General features: G+C 33.7%; 1 protein-coding gene across 3 annotated transcripts in view; it reads left to right on the top strand.

Moving 5' to 3' along the window:
* Nucleotides 1–19,719, top strand: part of LRRK2 (leucine rich repeat kinase 2) — a 143,449-nt gene that overhangs the window by 57,129 nt on the left and 66,601 nt on the right. For all 3 annotated transcript variants that reach the window (XR_010148048.1, XM_001168494.6, XM_063785773.1), the window contains exons 19-25: nucleotides 1,823–2,081; nucleotides 5,303–5,491; nucleotides 11,488–11,606; nucleotides 12,767–12,836; nucleotides 13,349–13,566; nucleotides 16,172–16,422; nucleotides 17,008–17,156. Coding sequence is in view for 2 of the 3 variants with exons in the window: in XM_001168494.6 (XP_001168494.1) it covers nucleotides 1,823–2,081; nucleotides 5,303–5,491; nucleotides 11,488–11,606; nucleotides 12,767–12,836; nucleotides 13,349–13,566; nucleotides 16,172–16,422; nucleotides 17,008–17,156 (1,255 nt within the window). In the remaining variant the exon portion in view is untranslated. The remainder of the gene's footprint in view (nucleotides 1–1,822; nucleotides 2,082–5,302; nucleotides 5,492–11,487; nucleotides 11,607–12,766; nucleotides 12,837–13,348; nucleotides 13,567–16,171; nucleotides 16,423–17,007; nucleotides 17,157–19,719) is intronic.

The raw sequence follows: 19,719 nt of genomic DNA, 5'->3' as shown, positions 1-19,719 counted from the left end.
TCCTTTCCCTTCCCTCCCCTCCCCTCCCCTCCCTTCTCCTTTCTCTTCCCCTTCCCCTTCCCCTTCCTCTTTCCCTTCCCCTTCTCCTTCCTTCCTTCCTTCCTTCCTTCCTTCCTTCCTTCCTTCCTTCTTTCCTTCCTTCCTTCCTTCCTTCCTCTTCCACCTGCCTTCCTTTTAATTTTGCTATGAGCCCTTAAAGAGGATTTTAGTAATTTGCTACTTAAATTAAATATATTTGCTAGATGTTGTGCTAGGCTTCAGGAATACAAGTTGGATTGCAGTAATGTAAAGGCCTTTGCATTCTAGCAAGAAAACAGATGGGTATGTATGTTTGTTTGCTCAGTGCTACATTAAATGAAATGGATGGGAGCCGGGAGGAGAAATGGTGTGTTTGGCCTGAGAGGTTAGTAGCAAGGACTTCTCTGCAAGAAAGTTTGAAGCCAATTCTTCAAGAATGAACACCTTTTTCCTGGGTGAAGAGTAGAGGAAGGCATTTGGGGTAATAGAAATAGCATAAAAGGTAATGAGGTTTGAAAAATTACATGCTGTGTTTGGAAGAATGTCCTGGAGCAGCAGCGTTTTAGAAGGTTTTTAAAGACGACGGTGACTTGATCAGAGCTCTGTAGTGCTTTGAGGATGGGTTGAAGGTGGGCGTACTTGGAGACTGGTGGGCATTTAATTGGTGCCTTCCAACCACATAAATGAATGTCCCCTCAAATCCCTTGGAAACACTTTAATTCTAGAAAATTCAAAAATTGTCCCCAACATCTTTTTCCTCTGAGTTGGTACCCTGGATCTTTGAGTCTTCTTTTCTTTCCTTTTTTGATGTTTTATTTTGGGTAATGAAAGTCACACAGGTTTTGAAGCCAGCAAATTTGGCTTCAAATCCAAGTCTCAGTTGCTTGCTAGCTGTAAGGGACAAATTATATATCTTTTCTAAATACTCATCTATAAAATGGGAGTAATAATTGCTATGGCATAGGATTTTTTTAAAAAAAAGATTAGATATCATGTGTGTACAGAATTTAGCACAGTAACTGATGGATATTATTTCTATTACCTGTTATCTTGGTCTTCTAGTTGATAGCTCCTTGCTAGTGTCTAGCTCCTTTCCAGAGCTCTTCCTGAGTAGGGCCAGCATGCAGTGCCACAGCTTGCTAAGGCTTCTCCTGGCTTGCTGAGTTGTTCTAGTTTTTGTGGCACCTCACATGCTAACCCACCCTGAACACATGCTCTGAAAACATAACATTTAGAGGAAGGTTGAAGACTGAGAGACAAGCTATATCTTTGAGGAAATTCAGATGCTTGTCTTGAGGAGCTCAGGAAAGCTAGACACGAGTAATGACTGTCGTTTGTATGTGGCATTAATAAATTTTACAATAGCTATGTCCCCATTTAGTTATTCTATGTCACAAATAAAGGCAGGACAGTAGTATTTACTGTGTTAAGGTACTGGTTTCCCAGGTATCTTACAGTGAGAAGACAGAAGCTCAGAAAGCGTAAGCAATATGCATATTTGGTGGAGTCTGGATGTAAACAGAGATCTTGATGCCAAGCCTATGGAGCTATGTCTCCATATAATGTTGTCTCTTTCATAATAACTGACTGTCATGTGGCAGATTATTCATGCTATTCTGACATTGATGGCATTAATATCATCTTATTTTCCCAATCTATTCAAGGATCAGTTTTGCCTTATTTTATTTTGTTTCATTCCAAATTGGAGATGTAGAGAAAAATCACATGAAGTTTGATTTGCCAGTCTCCTAAAAGGAAGAAAAATGTAGATTTTTTAATGTACTTAATTTTTTTTCTTTAATAGGTATGTGAGAAAGAGAGCAGTCCCAAATTGGTGGAACTCTTACTGAATAGTGGATCTCGTGAACAAGATGTACGAAAAGCGCTGACGATAAGCATTGGGAAAGGTGACAGCCAGATCATCAGCTTGCTTTTAAGGAGGCTGGCCCTGGATGTGGCCAACAATAGCATTTGCCTTGGAGGATTTTGTATAGGAAAAGTTGAACCTTCTTGGCTCGGTCCTTTATTTCCAGATAAGACTTCTAATTTAAGGAAACAAACAAGTAAGTAACAAGGAGAATATTTTTTACAATTCTTATTTTTAATAGTATTTTTTTAAGTCACTAGTCTTTTAGTGGTTATTCATGCCAGTTTGAGGGACCTTAAGCCAAAGATATTGCAAAGGTTTGGATTTTTTTTTTTTTTTTTTGGCTATGAAATACTTCAAAATGACATTTAAGTTCTTTATGAGATAGCAAATAGTTATTTATAAAAATAGAGCAAAATAGTGGAAGCTTTTTGAAGGGGTACTTTTTAATATATATTTGTTATTATTAAAGTAAGATATCCCTGTTTTTAAAGGAAATATAAAATTATAAAAAAGAAAATAAAAATAACTTATTTTATCTCTTATAAGTAATTAATATGGATATTTTTCCTAACTTTTTATATGCTTACATGTACCTATGCATTCAAATGTATGTAAAAGCATACACACATATTTATTTGGCATTTTTAACTTAGAATATACTTTATATTTCAATTGATAAAGCATTTTCTTTATACTTCCAAGCTCATGTGTATTTTGTACATATTATGTGTATTGATGGTAAGTTGCTATCTTCTGACACTATTTTTATCTTTTGAGCTCTCTCATTTGTTCACACTAAATGTGTTTTTAGCGTGAAAGCTCCCAGCTTTCCCTGTGTTAACTTAGTCCCATGCCCATCTCCTTCCCCATGGTCATCAAACTCCATGAATCAACACCTTAGGGACCATCTTGCAAGTAACATGTTTGCTTCTCTCATTTTTATGATGCACTCACTAGCAAAACACCAGTTTTGGTCAGTCTACCAGTCCACTTTTTCCCTCAGTTTCACCAAGAAAACTGAGTGCTGCTAGAGAAAAGTACCCATCCATGCAATTTGGTGCCTTTATACATCAAGGTTTCCAACCGCTCAGTAGGCTCCAAAAGTTCCAATCAGGCTGAATTTTCCTCGGTTTCTCAAACACTTCGTGTACCCTTACTTCCAGTCTTTTTCCAGTGTTACTCTCTCTCTACCTAGCTCTAAATTCTCTCTTCACCTGGCTGTCTCTTCATTCTTCCTGTCTCAGTGCTATCACCAGTCTGGAAGGTTCTCTTACATGACCCTATAGCACTTTATTTCTCACATATACTACCATTCACCACATTATATAATTTAATTTTTCATTTTTATAATCTACTTTTTGGTAAATTGTTAGTACCATGAAGTCAATGTCAATTTTGTTCATGGTTGTAACCTTACCATTGATACTAGTGTTTTGCACATAGTAGATTATCATTTAGAATTAGGTATTTAATATTGGCAAAAATTAAAAATTGTGTAATACATTATGTTGATAAGCATATGTGGAAACATGCTTCATATATTGATATGAATTTAAATTGTCCTCTTTTGAGGACAATTTGGCAATATCTACTAATATTTTTAATATATGTACATACTTTTTTGACCTCGCAATGTACTTTTAGGAATCTATGATACAGACATTCTCAATGTGCACAAAAATTATGTACAAAAATGCACATTAAAACATTGTTTATAATAGCAAAAGAGTAGGAAAAAAACCTAAGTATTCCCCAAAAGGAACTATTCAAATAAATAATGGTACATTCATGTTGTGGAATGCTTTGCAATCATTGAGAAAAAAAAACGTGGAGCAAATTTAATGTCCTGATAAAGATTACATTACTCCGTGGCAAAAAAAAGGGCACAGACAGTGTTTTTACTATGCTAATGTTGATGAAAATGCAACTGGAATATGATAGTTATAAAAGTTTGAATATGAAATAAAACCCTCCAGAAATGGGTTCCCTGGTTGTCTCTGGGTCTTTGGAAATTACTGAGACATGGTTAGATCCCATGTTTCATTACTTAAACTAGTCTCATGCCAAAAACCTGCTTACTTTAATCTTCAATATCTGATGGAGAGGAATTGTGGGCCTATTGGAGAGGGACGGAGGGAGATTTATCATTCACTGTATTCTCTTTGTTCTGTCTGAAGTTTTTACCATTGACACATCTTACCCAATTAAAAAAACATAGTAATGTCATTTGATAAATTGGAGGGTATAACCATGATTTCACTGGCAGCTGGTCTGAGTAAAGAGCACTTTGGGTCATAGCTTTCAAACATTTTTCAGGTAGTATTTGCCTTAGTGACATATTTGTGTGTGAGCTCATCCTACCGGGCTTCGGGATAATTTCCCATATCATAACATATTACTCTGGAAAAAGGAACCATTTGGGTATATGGGTATAGTGTAAGCCATAGTATCAGTTGCCTTCTTGGGGTTTATCATATGGGTCCACCACATATTTACAGTAGGAATAGATGTAGATACATGAGCATACTTCACTCTGCTACTATAATTATTGCTATTCCTACTGTTGTCAAAGTCTTTTAGCTGATTATCTACACTTCACAGAGATAATATCAAATGATCCCCCGCCATGCTCTGAGCCCCAGGGTTTATTTTCCTTTTTACAGTAGGAGGCCTAACCAGCATTGTATTAGCCAACTCATCACTGGATATTGTACTACATGATACAGTAGTATCATGTAGTAATATTTGAAGTCATTACAGTAGTAATATTTGAAGAAATCTTCCTGGCTGTATGTAGAACAATGAGGACTCTGCCAACTTATTCTTCATAGTAGAGCTAATATATAATGTAATGAAGTTGTGAGAAGAATGTTAACTTTGAAATTCCATCAGATTTCCCAATAGTCATAATGAATCATTCAGCAAACTTTATAAAAATAACAAGATCCTTTATTTAACAGTTTATGTGTTCTATGCATTGTGCTAAACGTTTTATATGCATCATTTCATTTACTCTTTTTCATCACCATATGCTGTATTTATTATCATCTTCATTTTCCAGGTGAGGACACTGACACCCAGGGAGCTCATATAACTCACAAATGGTATTTCTATGCCTTGAATACAGGCCTGTCTGGCTTCAAAGCCTAGGCCTTTTCCTGAATAAAGTTAGTTCCATAGAGATTCAGTTTTGCTATCTACATGAAAGCATTGTGTACATGGTTATGTTTTTTAAAAAAATATATGATCTGCCACCTGTTAATTATTCAGGATCACTAGTGTAAGGTGACTTTGAAAGGAAAAATAGAAATATTCTCTAGAAGCATAGGAATACGTAAGAACTTTGGTCCTATGTATGTTTATTTTTGCATAATTGTTGATTTCTAAGTTGCTGGTGTATCTCTTTATTTTCAGATATAGCATCTACACTAGCAAGAATGGTGATCAGATATCAGATGAAAAGTGCTGTGGAAGAAGGAACAGCCTCAGGCAGCGATGGAAATTTTTCTGAAGATGTGCTGTCTAAATTTGATGAATGGACCTTTATTCCTGACTCTTCTATGGACAGTGTGTTTGCTCAAAGTGATGACCTGGATAGTGAAGGTATTTATTATTAAAAAAACCCTTTATGCTTTATATTTACACACTGACATTGAACAATAGGACCCAAGACAAAAACCTGACCTAAATCATCTGGAAAAACTTGAGTAGAAATGTGTTTATTATCGCAAACAGTTAAGTTTACTAATTTTGGTTAAAGTGATGGGTCAAGGAAGTGTGTCTCTGTGCTTCTAAATGTTATGCTAATTGGTTAATGGTTAATATTCCAGGAAACAAACTCTGACTAGACTGGAACGAGATTCCACATTCTGTCATTGACTAGATCCTTTCGTGGCTTGTGTAAGCCCCTTAACCTTGTTAAAGGTAGTAATGTCGACTTTGCAGGGTTATACATAATAATTAGAAAAAATGTATGTAAAGTGTCTGCAACAATGCTTGGCAAACAGGAAGCGCTTAATAAAAAAGGTTTTTATCTTTACTATAGCTTAAAATAATATTAATATTTTAATAGCTCACTTGAGATAACTGTTTAAAAAATTAATATGGTGAAATATATAATGACAGTGATTAGGGCTGATGTATTTAGCATTAGCAGTTTGGTAAAAATGGAGTGAGGGGCTTTCTTATTAATATAGTATGATTGAAAACATTGGGTGATAGAATAAGGATATTTGAGAGGGCAAAAAATGAGAGTTGTTCCAAAATATTGTGTCTCAAGTCAAACCATTTTTAAAAATCAAGTGTAGTGATTTATATACATATATAATTTATATAAAATAAAATGCATTCACTTTAAGTATATATTTTCGTGCGCTTTGAAAATTAACATATTCATGTGGTCATCGTCGCTATTAAGTTATGCAATATTTTCATTATCCAAAAAAGTTTCTTCATGCCTCTTCACTGAAAACATCCCCTTCCCCTGGCCCCCCTGACCCTTAGCAATCATTTGCTTCCTGACACTGTAGATTAATGTTTTCTCTAGTTTTATATACATAGGATCATACAGTGAGTACTCTTTTGTGTCTGTTTTCCAAAATGGTTGTACTATGTTCTACCCCCACCAGCAGTACATGAGCATTCTGGTTGCTCTACATCCTTGTCAGTACTTGGTATTTTCAAGTTACTTTTAGCTGTTCTAGTGGAGGTTTAATTCATTTAGATGTAATTTTCATTTCCCTGATGACTAATTATGTAGAGGATATTTTCATGTTCTTATTGGCCATTCTTATTTTTGTGTGAAGTGTTGAAGTATTTTGCTTTTAATTGGGTTGTCTTATTATATAAGAGTTCTTTGTATATTCTAGATAGAAGTTGTGACAGGTATATGTATTGCATATTTTTTTCCCAGTCATAGCTTGTCTTTTCATTTTACTAATTCTATTTTTAACAAAACAGAGGTTTTAAATCTTGGTGAAATGCAGTTTTCCAGTTTTTTTCTTTTATGGTTTGTGCTTTTTGTATCCCACTTAAGCAACCTTTTCTTAGCCTAAATTTGTGAATATTTTCTCCTATATTTTCTCTTAGAAGTGTTAAAATCTCAGCTTTGACATTTAGGTCTAAAACATTTTAAGTTGATTTTTGTGTGTGGTGTGTCAATGAAGAGTTGACATTTATTTCTTTCTGTATGGATATCCAGTTGTTCCAACATTACTTGTTGAAAATATTATATAATTCCTCATTGAATTAATGGAAGCTTTGTTGTCTTTAATTGACTATTTAGGTATGGTTCTATTTTAGCATTATTTATTCTGTGCCACTGATTTATACCTTATTCTTATGCCAATACCACACTGTCTTGATTACTCTAGCTTAATAGCAGGTCTTGAAATCAGATAGTGTAAGTCCTCTGGTGTTCTTTTAAAAAAAATGTTCTTATTATTCTAGGTTCTTTGCATTTCCATATAAATTTTTAATCAACTAACTTTATGCTGGGATTTTTATTGTAATTAAGTCCATATTTAGATTTTATATAGAATTTATTTATCAATTAAATCATATTACCTATGATTTTAATGTAATCTATAATATATAATTAATACATAAATAATAATTTATATAGGTTATATCTATAAATTAATTTGAGGGAACTAATATATTAATAATGAGTCTTTTGACATATTAATGTGATATATAGTTCAATTAGTCTTTTAAAATTTCTAACAGTGTGTTGTATTGGATGTTTTCTGATACTATTATAGATGGTATTGTATTTGAATTCTAATTTCCAGTAGTTCACTGTTGATATATAGAAACATAATTCATTTATTTGTACATGAATTTTGTATCCTGTAAACTTGCTAAGCTCACTTACGTGTTCCAGTACCTTATCATAGATTCCACAGGATTTTCGTTGTTCACAATTATACCATTTGGTAATAAAGACAGATTTGCTTTTTCTTTTCTAATATTTATGTCTTCTTTTTTTTTCTTGTCCTATTGCACTGGCTAGGACCTCCAGTACTATGTTGAATAGAATTGGTCAGACTGGGCATCATTCCCTGGTTTCCAAACTTAGAGGAAAAACATACAGTCTCTAATCACTAATTATGACATTATCTATAGTTTTTCATAGATGCCCTTCATCAAATTGAAGAAGCTTCTTCCTAGTCATTTTTGGAGAGCCTTTTTTTTTATCATTAATAGGTGTTGAAAAATGCTCTTCAGCATCTGCTGAGGTATTCATATTTTTCACCTTTATTTTGTTAATATGGTCAAATACACTGACTGATTTTCTAATGTTAAACCAACTTGCATTCCTGGAGTAAATCTCACTTGGTTATGGTACATTATCCTTTTTATATAGTATTAAATTTTGTTTTCTAAAATTTTTTTAAGAATTTTGCATCTGTGAGAGATATTAGTCTGTAGTTTTATACTTCCTTGTAATTATGGGAGTAATGCTGGCCTCTTGAAATGAATTGGGAAGTGTTTCCCATTCCACAATTTTCTGGAAGAATTTGTGTAAAGGTATTTTCTTCCTAAATGTCTGATAGACTTCACCAGCAAAGGCCATCTAGGTTTTAAATTTTTGTGAGGAGGAGATTTAGAATTATGAATTTAATAACTTTGATAGATGTATGATTATTTTAATTTTCTTTTACTTCTTAAGTCAGTTTTAGTAATGTGTAACTTTCAAGGAATATGTCCATTTCATATAAGTTGCCAAATTTATTTGTTTAATGTTACTTATAGCAATTATTTAATTATCCTGTTAGTGATTTAATTATCCTGTTAATCTCTTCAAAGAATCAGATTTTTGTTTTATTGATTTTCTCTACTGTTTGTGTTACTTTCTCACGGACTTTTGTTCTTTATTGTTCCTTTTTCCTTACTTATTTTTATTTTAATTGACTCTTTTTATAGATTCTTAATTTGGAAGCTTAGAACACTGGTTTTAGAACCTTCTTATTTTGTAACAGAAACATTTATTTAAGGCTGTATATGTCCTTATAAATATCACTTTCACTGCATCCCAATATTTTGATGTGTCCTCTTTCCATTCATTTAAAAAAATTTAATTTCCCAAATGTCCAACAATGATAGACTGGATTAAGAAAATGTGGCACATATACACCATGGAATACTATGCAGCCATAAAAAATGATGAGCTCATGTCCTTTGTAGGGACATGGATGAAGCTGGAAACCATCATTCTCAGCAAACTATTGCAAGGACAAAAAACCAAACACCGCATGTTCTCACTCATAGGTGGGAATTGAACAATGAGAACACTTGGACACAGGAAGGGGAACATCACACACCAGGGCCTGTTGTGGGGTGGGGGGAAGGGGGAGGGATAGCATTAGGAGATACACCTAATGTAAATGACGAGTTAATGGGTGCAGCACATCAACATGGCACATGTATACATATGTAACAAACCTGCATGTTGTGCATGTGTACCCTAGAACCTAAAGTATAATAAAAATATATATATATAAATTTAATTTCCTTTGTGACTTCTTTGATTCACGAGTTATTTAGAAGGCCGTCATTTATTTTCCAAATATTTGGAGATTTTTCTGGATAACTTTCTGGTTATTGGTTTCAATTTGACTTTTTTGTGCTCAGATAACCTACTCTGATGATTTCTATCCTTTTATATTTATTGAAACATGCTTTATGGATTATCATATGGTCTGTCTTGGTGATGTGCCATGTGCAACTGAAAAGAAAGTATATTCAGCTGTTATTGGGTCAAATCAATAGGCCAAATTGTTTGGTAGGATTTCTCAAGTTTTCTGTGACTTTACTGACTTTTCTTTCTATTTATTGTATTTGATAGAGAAATATTGAAGTTGTAATTGAGGATTTGTTGGTCGCCTTTTCAGTTTTATCTGTTTATGCTTTGTATATTTTGAAGCTCTGTTGTTTGTTGTGCAAACATTAAGGACTATATAACAAAGGACTATATATAAAAATAATTTTTTAAATAAAGTAACCACTTTATATTAATCTAAGTTTGCAGTTAGTATCATTTTCTTCCTCTGGAAGAATTCCCTTTTACATTTCTAGTGCAGATCTTCCAGAAACCCATATGCAGATTACTGGAGCACTTTTTCCATAACTGCCCCAGAACTCCCAGCTATCTCAGTCTCCATAAATGTTGATCTCTATCTCCTCATCTCAGGAAAGCCATGAGACTGTTTAAATTTCTTCTTATGTATATGGCCCTTAATTTGTCTCCAAGCAGAAGGCCAGAGTGATCATAGGGCTCACATAGTTTGTTTCCCTTCTTTTGGGTATTACATAGTCCTATGCTGTCTGTTGCCCAGTGTCTGTATCCAGTCATTTAATATATTTGTCCAGTTTTCTTGTTGTTTATGTGAGTAGGTTAAGTTCACACTTGTTACTCTGTCATGCCTGAAAGAACTCTCTTCAAGCATTTTTCTAGAAAACATTAGAAATTTTAACATAAAATAATTATAAAATGCACTATGCTGCTTGTACAAATAATGTGCTAATAGACATTTCACACACATATAAAGTGGGATAATTATGATAATTTAATAATTTTTATAATTATGTAATTGTTACTAAATTATAAATTGTATTTTATTAAAATTCTTAAGCATTAAAATAATTTAAATTATAGAATTAATTAAACTTTAGCAATGAACCAGGCAGGAACTGTTTATATCAGGATTTATACTGAATATTATAAGGGTGGTATTTGGATATACAGATTTTATAATTTGGTTTTGACATAAAATGAATTCTTTCTTTTTCTAAGATAAAGAGTAGGGGAATTTAAAATCATAATTAATTTTTCACAAATGCATTCACATTATTTATCTTTAATATGATTTTTTTATTGATCTTTGTTTTCTTGTAAATTTATTATTTTGAAAGTACTGCCTTTTCCTTATTTTATAAAACAATTATTGCCAGCCAAATTTATTGTGTTTATTTTAATACCGTTCCATAAAAGAAACCATGAAACATGAAATTCAAATAGAAATATATTAAAAATTGCTGACTGTTAAATAATTTGTGTGATTACAACATTTAAAGCAAGATTTGAAAAATTTATAAGAAAAATTCAGGGAGTTAATCCACTCTCTTTCCTATGCTGCTAGACCCTATTCCAGCGGTCTCTATAAAAAAAATTCAGAGAAACAGAAAGCAGTAACAGTGATCAGATTGCATACAAACTTTCTGCACACACATATATTTGTTATAACTTATGTAACCATTGATTGATTTGGCTTTTTCCTGCTGGACTATGAGCTCCTCTGAGGAATAGATTTATTTTTTTTCTGCATATCAGTATCCCGTGCTTACCCAGTGTCTAGTCTGTAACAGCCATTCTATAAATATTTATGGGTGAAGAAAAATGTTGTTGAATTTTTAAAGTGAAAAACCAACATAGCTTATCATCTCTATTTTAAAGATTTTACAAAGGGAATGGACTGTGAAATTTCCATTAATAAAAATAGATCTAATCTTCCATGATTGGACTATGATAGAAGGATCTTATGATTGAGTAAGCTTTTTGTATTCACCTTCATGTTATTTTATCATTTTCAAAATAGGAAGTGAAGGCTCATTTCTTGTGAAAAGGAAATCTAATTCAATTAGTGTAGGAGAATTTTACCGAGATGCCGTATTACAGCGTTGCTCACCAAATTTGCAAAGACATTCCAATTCCTTGGTAAGTTAAATTGTGAAATTGTGATTATGTTGTGTTTTGCTGCTGACATTCTCTTGATAACTAAAATTTATGCCAAAGCTAGGAACAATTGGTAGGGATTTCCCTGATGTATGAAAACTATAATTTTGAGATTTTTATATATGTAATAGATATGAAAACATATTAGATGTAAATTATGCTCAATTCACGTTTGTACTCTTTTGAGTATGCAGGGTATGAATTTTTTGGGGCATATATATATATACTTACAGTACACTTCAAGATGGTTTTCTTCTTTCTTTTCAGAACTCCATGTCTGAAAAGAGCCCAGGCTAGACCTCTACCTAATGGTGTGGGTTGGTCCCATGAACACTTTAGCTAGAAATCTGATAGTGATTTCTAAGAAACCAGACAGAAGTCTGAAGGACACTGAACAAGATGGAGTAGCATAATATAATTCATTGTTCATCTATCTATCTATCATCTATCTATCTGTCTATCTATCTATCTATCTATCATATATCAATCATCTATCTATTTTGGTGTATTGAAAGTCATTTAATTTTTTAGATACCTTTATTATTATTTCAACCTCTTGTCTGTTTTGGAACTATGGAAGGACTATGGCATATTTGCATGAGGAGTTTGATAATTCTAGTTGAGGAAATTGGGAGCCACCTTATTCTCAGGTTCACTTTGAAAGACCTGTTCTAACCTATTCTCTAATTTTGATTATAGCTCAGTACTAAAAATATGAGGGTTGTTTTGTGTTAATTCTAGATCTTAAGATGGGTGAAATGAATGACTGTAGTTGAATCGGTTAAATTAGCTGTCAGTCTTTATATATGCTCTTTCGAATTTATATATAAATTTAGTTATAAAAAGTAGTTTGGTTAATGAGAAATTATATGGATATAGCTTTTTGACTCAACCTTTCTGTTTTTCAGTTTCCTTATATTTAAAACAAAGGAGAAAGAGTAGATGCTTTCTAAGGTCATTTGAGCACTGAACTGGAGTTTTCTTTTATCTTCATAATTGGGTTCTTAGTTTTTACTTGCCTATTTTTTCCCATAATTATAAATACCATTTAACTCTATTAAAATTTCATGTTTCCTTCCTTATAAAAATGTCCTCTTCTCCAATAAATGACAGCAATTTTATTATAAATTATTTTTTAATAGGGGCCCATTTTTGATCATGAAGATTTACTGAAGCGAAAAAGAAAAATATTATCTTCAGATGATTCACTCAGTAAGTATTTGGATGTAATCATAAGTAAATAGATATTTTGGGCAGAATGCAGTGTTTGGTTGAATTTTCTCCAATTATTCAAATATTCTTGGTGCCAGTTTCATCTTACATAATCTTCATATATATTTACCTAATGATTCCTTCCATAAGCTATAGAAAAATGAAACATACATTTAAAAATTTACCTTTCTTGAATATTATAGAACACATTAGTCTTTTTTTTTTACAAGTTTTCTGAAATGTAAATAACACCTCCACCAAGGCCACTCTTCATCCTCTCCTCCAGTTTTCTCTCTTTCTTTTTTTTTTACACCACTTACACCACCTGATTAAATGCTTTTTATTTACTGTTCATCTCTGCCACTGGAATGTAAACTCCATAGTTTGGTTTTCTACTGAATCTTCAGTGCCTTGAAGAAAGCCTGATTGCTAGGAGGTGCTCACTAAACTTTTACTACATGAATTTAAATTATTTGCTTATATTTCCATTGTTTGTTTGTTTTTGACAAAAGGGTCATCAAAACTTCAATCCCATATGAGGCATTCAGACAGCATTTCTTCTCTGGCTTCTGAGAGAGAATATATTACATCACTAGACCTTTCAGCAAATGAACTAAGAGATATTGATGCCCTAAGCCAGAAATGCTGTATAAGTGGTCATTTGGAGCATCTTGAAAAGCTGGAGCTTCACCAGAATGCACTCACGAGCTTTCCACAACAGCTATGTGAAGTAAATTTAATTTATCCTTGTAACTTTCAAGACATTTGAAGAGCTTTTGTATTCATATCTAATTTGCATAATTAAGTCGTTTAAAAGAACATTCTACTTTTGTGTCACTGGGTGATAAGTCCCCTGTGCCTCTGGTTTTTGCACACGTATCTTAGTCTGTGTGACGTTCAGGAGCATCTTTGAGGGCAGGCAATGGAAACAGATCTGATTAGAAAGGAATTCCAGGTTCTGTACGGAGTACATGTTAAAGTCTATCAAGTGTATATTGATTATACTTTAATCATTTAATTCAAGTAAGACAACTTCAACAATTTAAATTAGATTAGGTAAACTAGAATTAGACCTGGTTTGGTAGTACTGGCTCTAACTCAGCTACCAACTGTGTGACAATATGAACATGTCACTCCGCCTGCTCTAATCCTTCATTTTCTCATCTGTAAAATAGAGATTCAACTAAATGATTACTGAAACTTTTTTTTTCAGTTTAAAATAATGTGTAACTTAAAGATTTTTTTCTTTTTGGTCAAAGTTCCTGTCTTGTAAGAATTAAAGTATAACATAGTTTGTTGATAGGATAGCTCTCTGAAAATTGACTTTGCTCACCATTTGTATGTACTACAGATCAAAATAGTTTTGAAAGCCAAAGAAGATATCATAAAAGTTAAAATTATTTTAATGCAAATGTTTAAATTGTTAAATTCTCAAGGCTGGGCATGGTGACTCATGCCTATAATCCCAGCACTTTGGGAGGCTGAGGCGGGTGGATCTTTTTGAGTTCAGGAGTTCAAGACCAGCTTAAGCATCAGCAAAATCCTCTCTCTACCAAAAATATGAAAAATTAGCCAGGTGTGGTGGGGTGCACCTGTGGTCCCAGCTACTTGGGATGCTGAGGTGGGAGGATTGCCTGATCCTGGGAGGCAGAGGTTGCAGTGAGCCAAGATCGCACCACTGTACTCTAGCCTGGGCAACAGAGTGAGACCCTGTCTCAAAAAAAAAAAAAAAGTCTTGTTGCAAATGCATTTCCCCCTTTATAAGCCTAAAAAATTAATCATAATTTTGAGATGTTTTAAAGGCAACATTACATAAATTTTAAGTATATTTAAGGGATGTTTTTTCTCTAAAGTTTTTATATCTGGAGACAGAGAGAAGAAAGAAAGGTGACCCACTCCTCCAGCCATGCCCTAATGTCTAAAATGTGTCTTTCTCTCTTCTCCACTTCTTTGCCTTGCTAAATACTTCAAGCCACCCAGGGCTCAATTTAAATGTCACTTCATCACTCTCTGCTTCTCTTCCTTTTTCCTTCTACCCTCCAGCCAACCTACCCACCTAGCCTCCATGTCCATAACACCTGATGCTTTCCACCTAATTCTCATTCGGTCATCCAATTTGATTTAAAATACCTTTGCCCCCACTAGACTGTGAACTCTTTGAGGACAGGACTTGTTTCAGGCTTGTTTCTGTCTATTCCCAGTGCCTAGTGAGATCTGACATATGGTAGAAGTTTAGTACTTACTGAATTGATTTGTGGAGGAATAAATGTCTGAAACTTGGTAATCCTTCAATTAATATTTGTTAAATGAGCAAGCAAAATAATTTTGGGATTTAGTCTAGTTAAAACAAAGAGAATTGGAAGAGACTGTGACAAGGTGAGACATGCCGGCATTCAATGACTGGACAAGCTCAGAACCTTCTCTTAGGGAAATTTCAAAATGACACCATTAGATGGCACTTTGTTTGTTTGTTTGTTATTGTCAAAGGGTCTCATCTATGTTCCTTTTATAGGAACATTTCCTGATTAAACCTTGGGAATAATTTTAAAATCTTTACTTCGGAATAAGTTAATGAGGGTCTGAATCAAAAGCAGGAATTTTGAAACAACTTCTGGGGCTAAGAGTGGTTAATAAGCCTCTATAATCATATCAAACTCTAGAGTTTCTCGTGTGGATAAATATATTGATAAATAAAGAAGAGCATAGAGAAGTGATTGATTTTGGCATTTTAGCTCTTTGAGAGTATTATGTACCAAAGTTTTAAAAAATTGACATAATGTGTAAGTAGGGGTTTGCTATTATCATTATAAAATTAGAAATTGCTTAAAAATAGAAAGTAGAAATTTGAAACAAAAAGTTTCATAAAAAACAGGAGGTTCTAAAATGAAACACATTATAAGTAACTATTTTTATAGTTAAATCTTAAATATATATCAAAATATGTAACAATTTCTGACAGCATTTAAAACATATTCCCAGGATTATGTTGTACTTTTTGTTAAATCATTAATTCAAATATTTGTTGAGGCCTATTCTGCTTCCATTTTGCTCTTTCTGGAAATAATTTACAAAAAAAGCTGAAGGAAGCTTTCAACTCTATTTTTGTGAACCTGCTTTTTACAATCTGCCTGTTGTAATTTTCCTGGTTTTACCCATGCTACAAGCAGAGACGACTGGGCCAATTAGTATACTGAAATTCTGTTGTGGATTGTGTTTTCAACTTTTTGAAAATTCTTGATGGTTCTAGTTACCAGAGGTGTGTAAGGCAGAAATATTAGCTAGACTTAAGTTCCTCAGATGGTTCACTTTAGAATTTTAAACTATTGTCTTTTCAGACTCTGAAGAGTTTGACACATTTGGACTTGCACAGTAATAAATTTACATCATTTCCTTCTTACTTGTTGAAAATGAGTTGTATTGCTAATCTTGATGTCTCTCGAAATGACATTGGACCCTCAGTGGTTTTAGATCCTACAGTGAAATGTCCAACTCTGAAACAGTTTAACCTGTCATATAACCAGCTGTCTTTTGTACCTGAGAACCTCACTGATGTGGTAGAGAAACTGGAGCAGCTCATTTTAGAAGGGTAAGAAAGAGTTCATTAAAAATAAAAGGGTTGCCTAAATATGCTGATGTTAACAAAATATGCTGACATTTTTATAGCAATGAGTTTTAACAACATGGTGAAACTCCATCTCTACTAAAAATACAAAAATTAGCCCAGCGTGGTGGTGCGCACCTTATAATCGCAGCTACTCAGAGGCTGAGGCATGAGAATCGCTTGAACCCAGGAGGCGGAGGTCGCAGTGAGCGGAGATCGTGCCATTGCACTCCAGCCTGGGTGACAGAGGCGAGACTCTGTCTCAAAGAAATATATATATATATATATAAAATATATATTTATTATAATATATAATACATATATATATTTATTATATAGAATACCTATATATTATATATATACTATATATAATACTTATTATATATATAATAAAAGACTGAGGCAATGAATATTACAACTTTTATCAACTGACTTACATTTTTACAACTAATATTTAAATTAATGAATCCTCTTTGATGCTATTCTTTGAAAGCAAATTGTTTTTGATATTTTTTCTTTAAAGCATATGAATTTATGCAATTTAATCATTATCTTGTCTCTTGTGACTAGAAATAAAATATCACGGATATGCTCCCCCTTGAGACTGAAGGAACTGAAGATTTTAAACCTTAGTAAGAACCACATTTCATCCCTATCAGAGAACTTTCTTGAGGCTTGTCCTAAAGTGGAGAGTTTCAGTGCCAGAATGAATTTTCTTGGTAAGTGTTCTGTGTGGGTCTCCTCCTTACCAGGCCCTCTAAGTTGTACAAGATGAGTCATATATGGACCCTTTAGTTGTGGATTTAAAAGTGGCATTTCAGTTTAAATATTATGCTGGATTTAAAAAATAAAATTAGCAGGTTGGCAATAAAACAAAATGCTATCAAACTATGAAAAGACATGAAAGAAACATAAATGCATATTGGTAAGTGAAAGAAGCCAATCTGAAAAGGCTACATACTATTCGTTCCCAACTATAAGACATTCTGGAAGAGACAAAATTATGAGGACATTAAAAAGATCAATGGTTGTCAGGGGTTAGGGGAGGGAGAGATGAATAGGTAAAGGACAGAGGATTTTTAGGGCAGTGAAACAGTTTTGTATACTATAGAGGGGGATATGTGCCATGGTACACTTGTCAAAACCCATAGAATGTGCAGTATAAAGAATGAACCCTGATGTAAACTATGGACTTTGAGTGATAATGGTGTGTCAAATATTGGCTCATTGATTGGAACAACTGTGCCAAACTAATGCAAATTGTTAATAATAGGGGAAAATATGTGTGGGGTGGTGGTGGTGGTGAGGGGAGAAGGGATATATTGAAAGTCTCTGGACCGTGTGCTCAATTTTCCTGTGTATCTAAAGCTGCCCTAAAAATAGTCTATAATTTAAAAAAATTATCACATTTTTATTGTCAGAGGTTAAAATGATAGTTACTTGGCCTACTGTGTAGTACCCTGTGGTTCCCTTTAGTCTTAAACTAAACATGCACATGGCTGCCTGAGCTGGGTAAGGCATCCTGATACTGAGATATTGTTTTTCATACTGAAGTTTCTTCAGCAACCTTTTGTATGATAAATATGATTACTCTTTGCTGTTGTTAGAAATAAAATTAATCATTTAATGGTTTTCGAATTAGTGAAGTTAATGTATATTCATTCACCTCTTGTGCTTTGCAAGACATTATAATAATGCAAATTATTATCATCACTTTTATTAAAAGTTGTAGAATCCCCTGCCCTCTCTTAGCATATGAAATAATAGAGGAAATTATGTTCATTTGTATCCTAAATGAACATTTTAATTTTAAGGAACAAAATACTTTTATGACAATAAACAGGAATTCCCCATATTTTATCTTCCTTCATAGAGAATACTCACATCTTGCCACCCATGTGTTTATTCCATACCTGACTCAGTAAAATAATTTTTAATTCTATTTAATAGCAGAATATGGCTTAACTACTTATTAATAGTATTTTAATTTGTCAGAGCTTTCAGAAACTAATAATGATCAAAGCCATCTTAATTTGGATAGTATTTTCCTCCTTTTCCGCGCCCTCCCTTCCTCCTACCCTCCTGAATATTGGCCACTTTCCAACCATGATCTTGAAACTGGGGATAGAGTTATTGACTCACTCACTAGTAAGCAAAGCAAACTCGGTCTCTGTCCTTAAGGAACTTGTGATTAAGTTCAGAGCACAGACAAACATTAAGTAATGATGGCATAAATAAATGTAATTTTATATTGTGGTGCCTTCTGTGGAAAAGTTTCAGGATGCTCTGTGGTACCTCAGGGGAATCTGATTCAGACTGTGGAGTCAGGAAAGCATTTCTGTGCCTGTGACATTTAAGTTGGGTCTGGAAAGAGGAGCATCCAAAAGGACCTTGAAGCTTGTGTATGGTCAGTGTGTCATCTCAGCTGAATCTCACAATGATCCTAATGGTCATACCTAGGACAGGTATGACCTCTGCCCAGTTGAGGAAATTGAAGCCGTGAGATTTTTTGTGTGATGTTTACAGGTGCATACAATTAATTATCTTGTTGTGAAAGTTTGAATGGACCCCAGTTCAAAATCTGTTTGCTTTGCACTACACAATCTTAATAGTTTGAGAAGTGGTCTTACATTTGAGAAGATGCCCCATGGAGGTGACATCTGAGCAGGACCACTAACCATTAAAAATAATCCCATGTAAGTGGTGAAACCCTGTCTCTACTAAAAATACAAAAATTAGCTGGGTGTGGTGGCATGTGACTATAATCCCAGCTACTCGGGAGGCTGAGGCAGGAGAATCGCTTGAACCAGGGAGTCAGAGGTTGCAGTGAGTGGAGATCACGCCACTGCACTCCAGCCTGGCGACAGAGCAAGACTCCGTCAATCAATCAATCAATCAATCAATAAATCCCATGTAAAATAAAGTTTTAGTTCTGTGGCCTTATGAATGTTTTCCATACAGCATATGAAACTCAAGACTCTGAAGTCTTAAGTGGAGAATCATTTCGACTCATTTATTTTGCTAATAGGTGAGGTATAATAGCTATCTTTCTGCTTCTCAGGAAGACAGCTTCTAGGAGTGTCCTGGAACATTTTGACCCTTGAAGATTGTCTAGATAAAGTATAACCCATATTTTTAACCTTGAAAATGCTAATAACTAATTCCTCAATCCGTTTTCCTAGAAACGGTAGATTTGTAGATCTCTCAAGTGTCTTAGCATTCATCTGATCTAGCTACACTCTTTTACAGATAAGAAAAGAGACTGTGTGATTTTCTGTTTCC

Source organism: Pan troglodytes, chromosome 10, assembly GCF_028858775.2.
Source record: "Pan troglodytes isolate AG18354 chromosome 10, NHGRI_mPanTro3-v2.0_pri, whole genome shotgun sequence".
NCBI classification, from domain to species: Eukaryota; Metazoa; Chordata; class Mammalia; order Primates; family Hominidae; genus Pan; species Pan troglodytes.
This window is presented reverse-complemented; position numbering and strand designations above follow the sequence as displayed.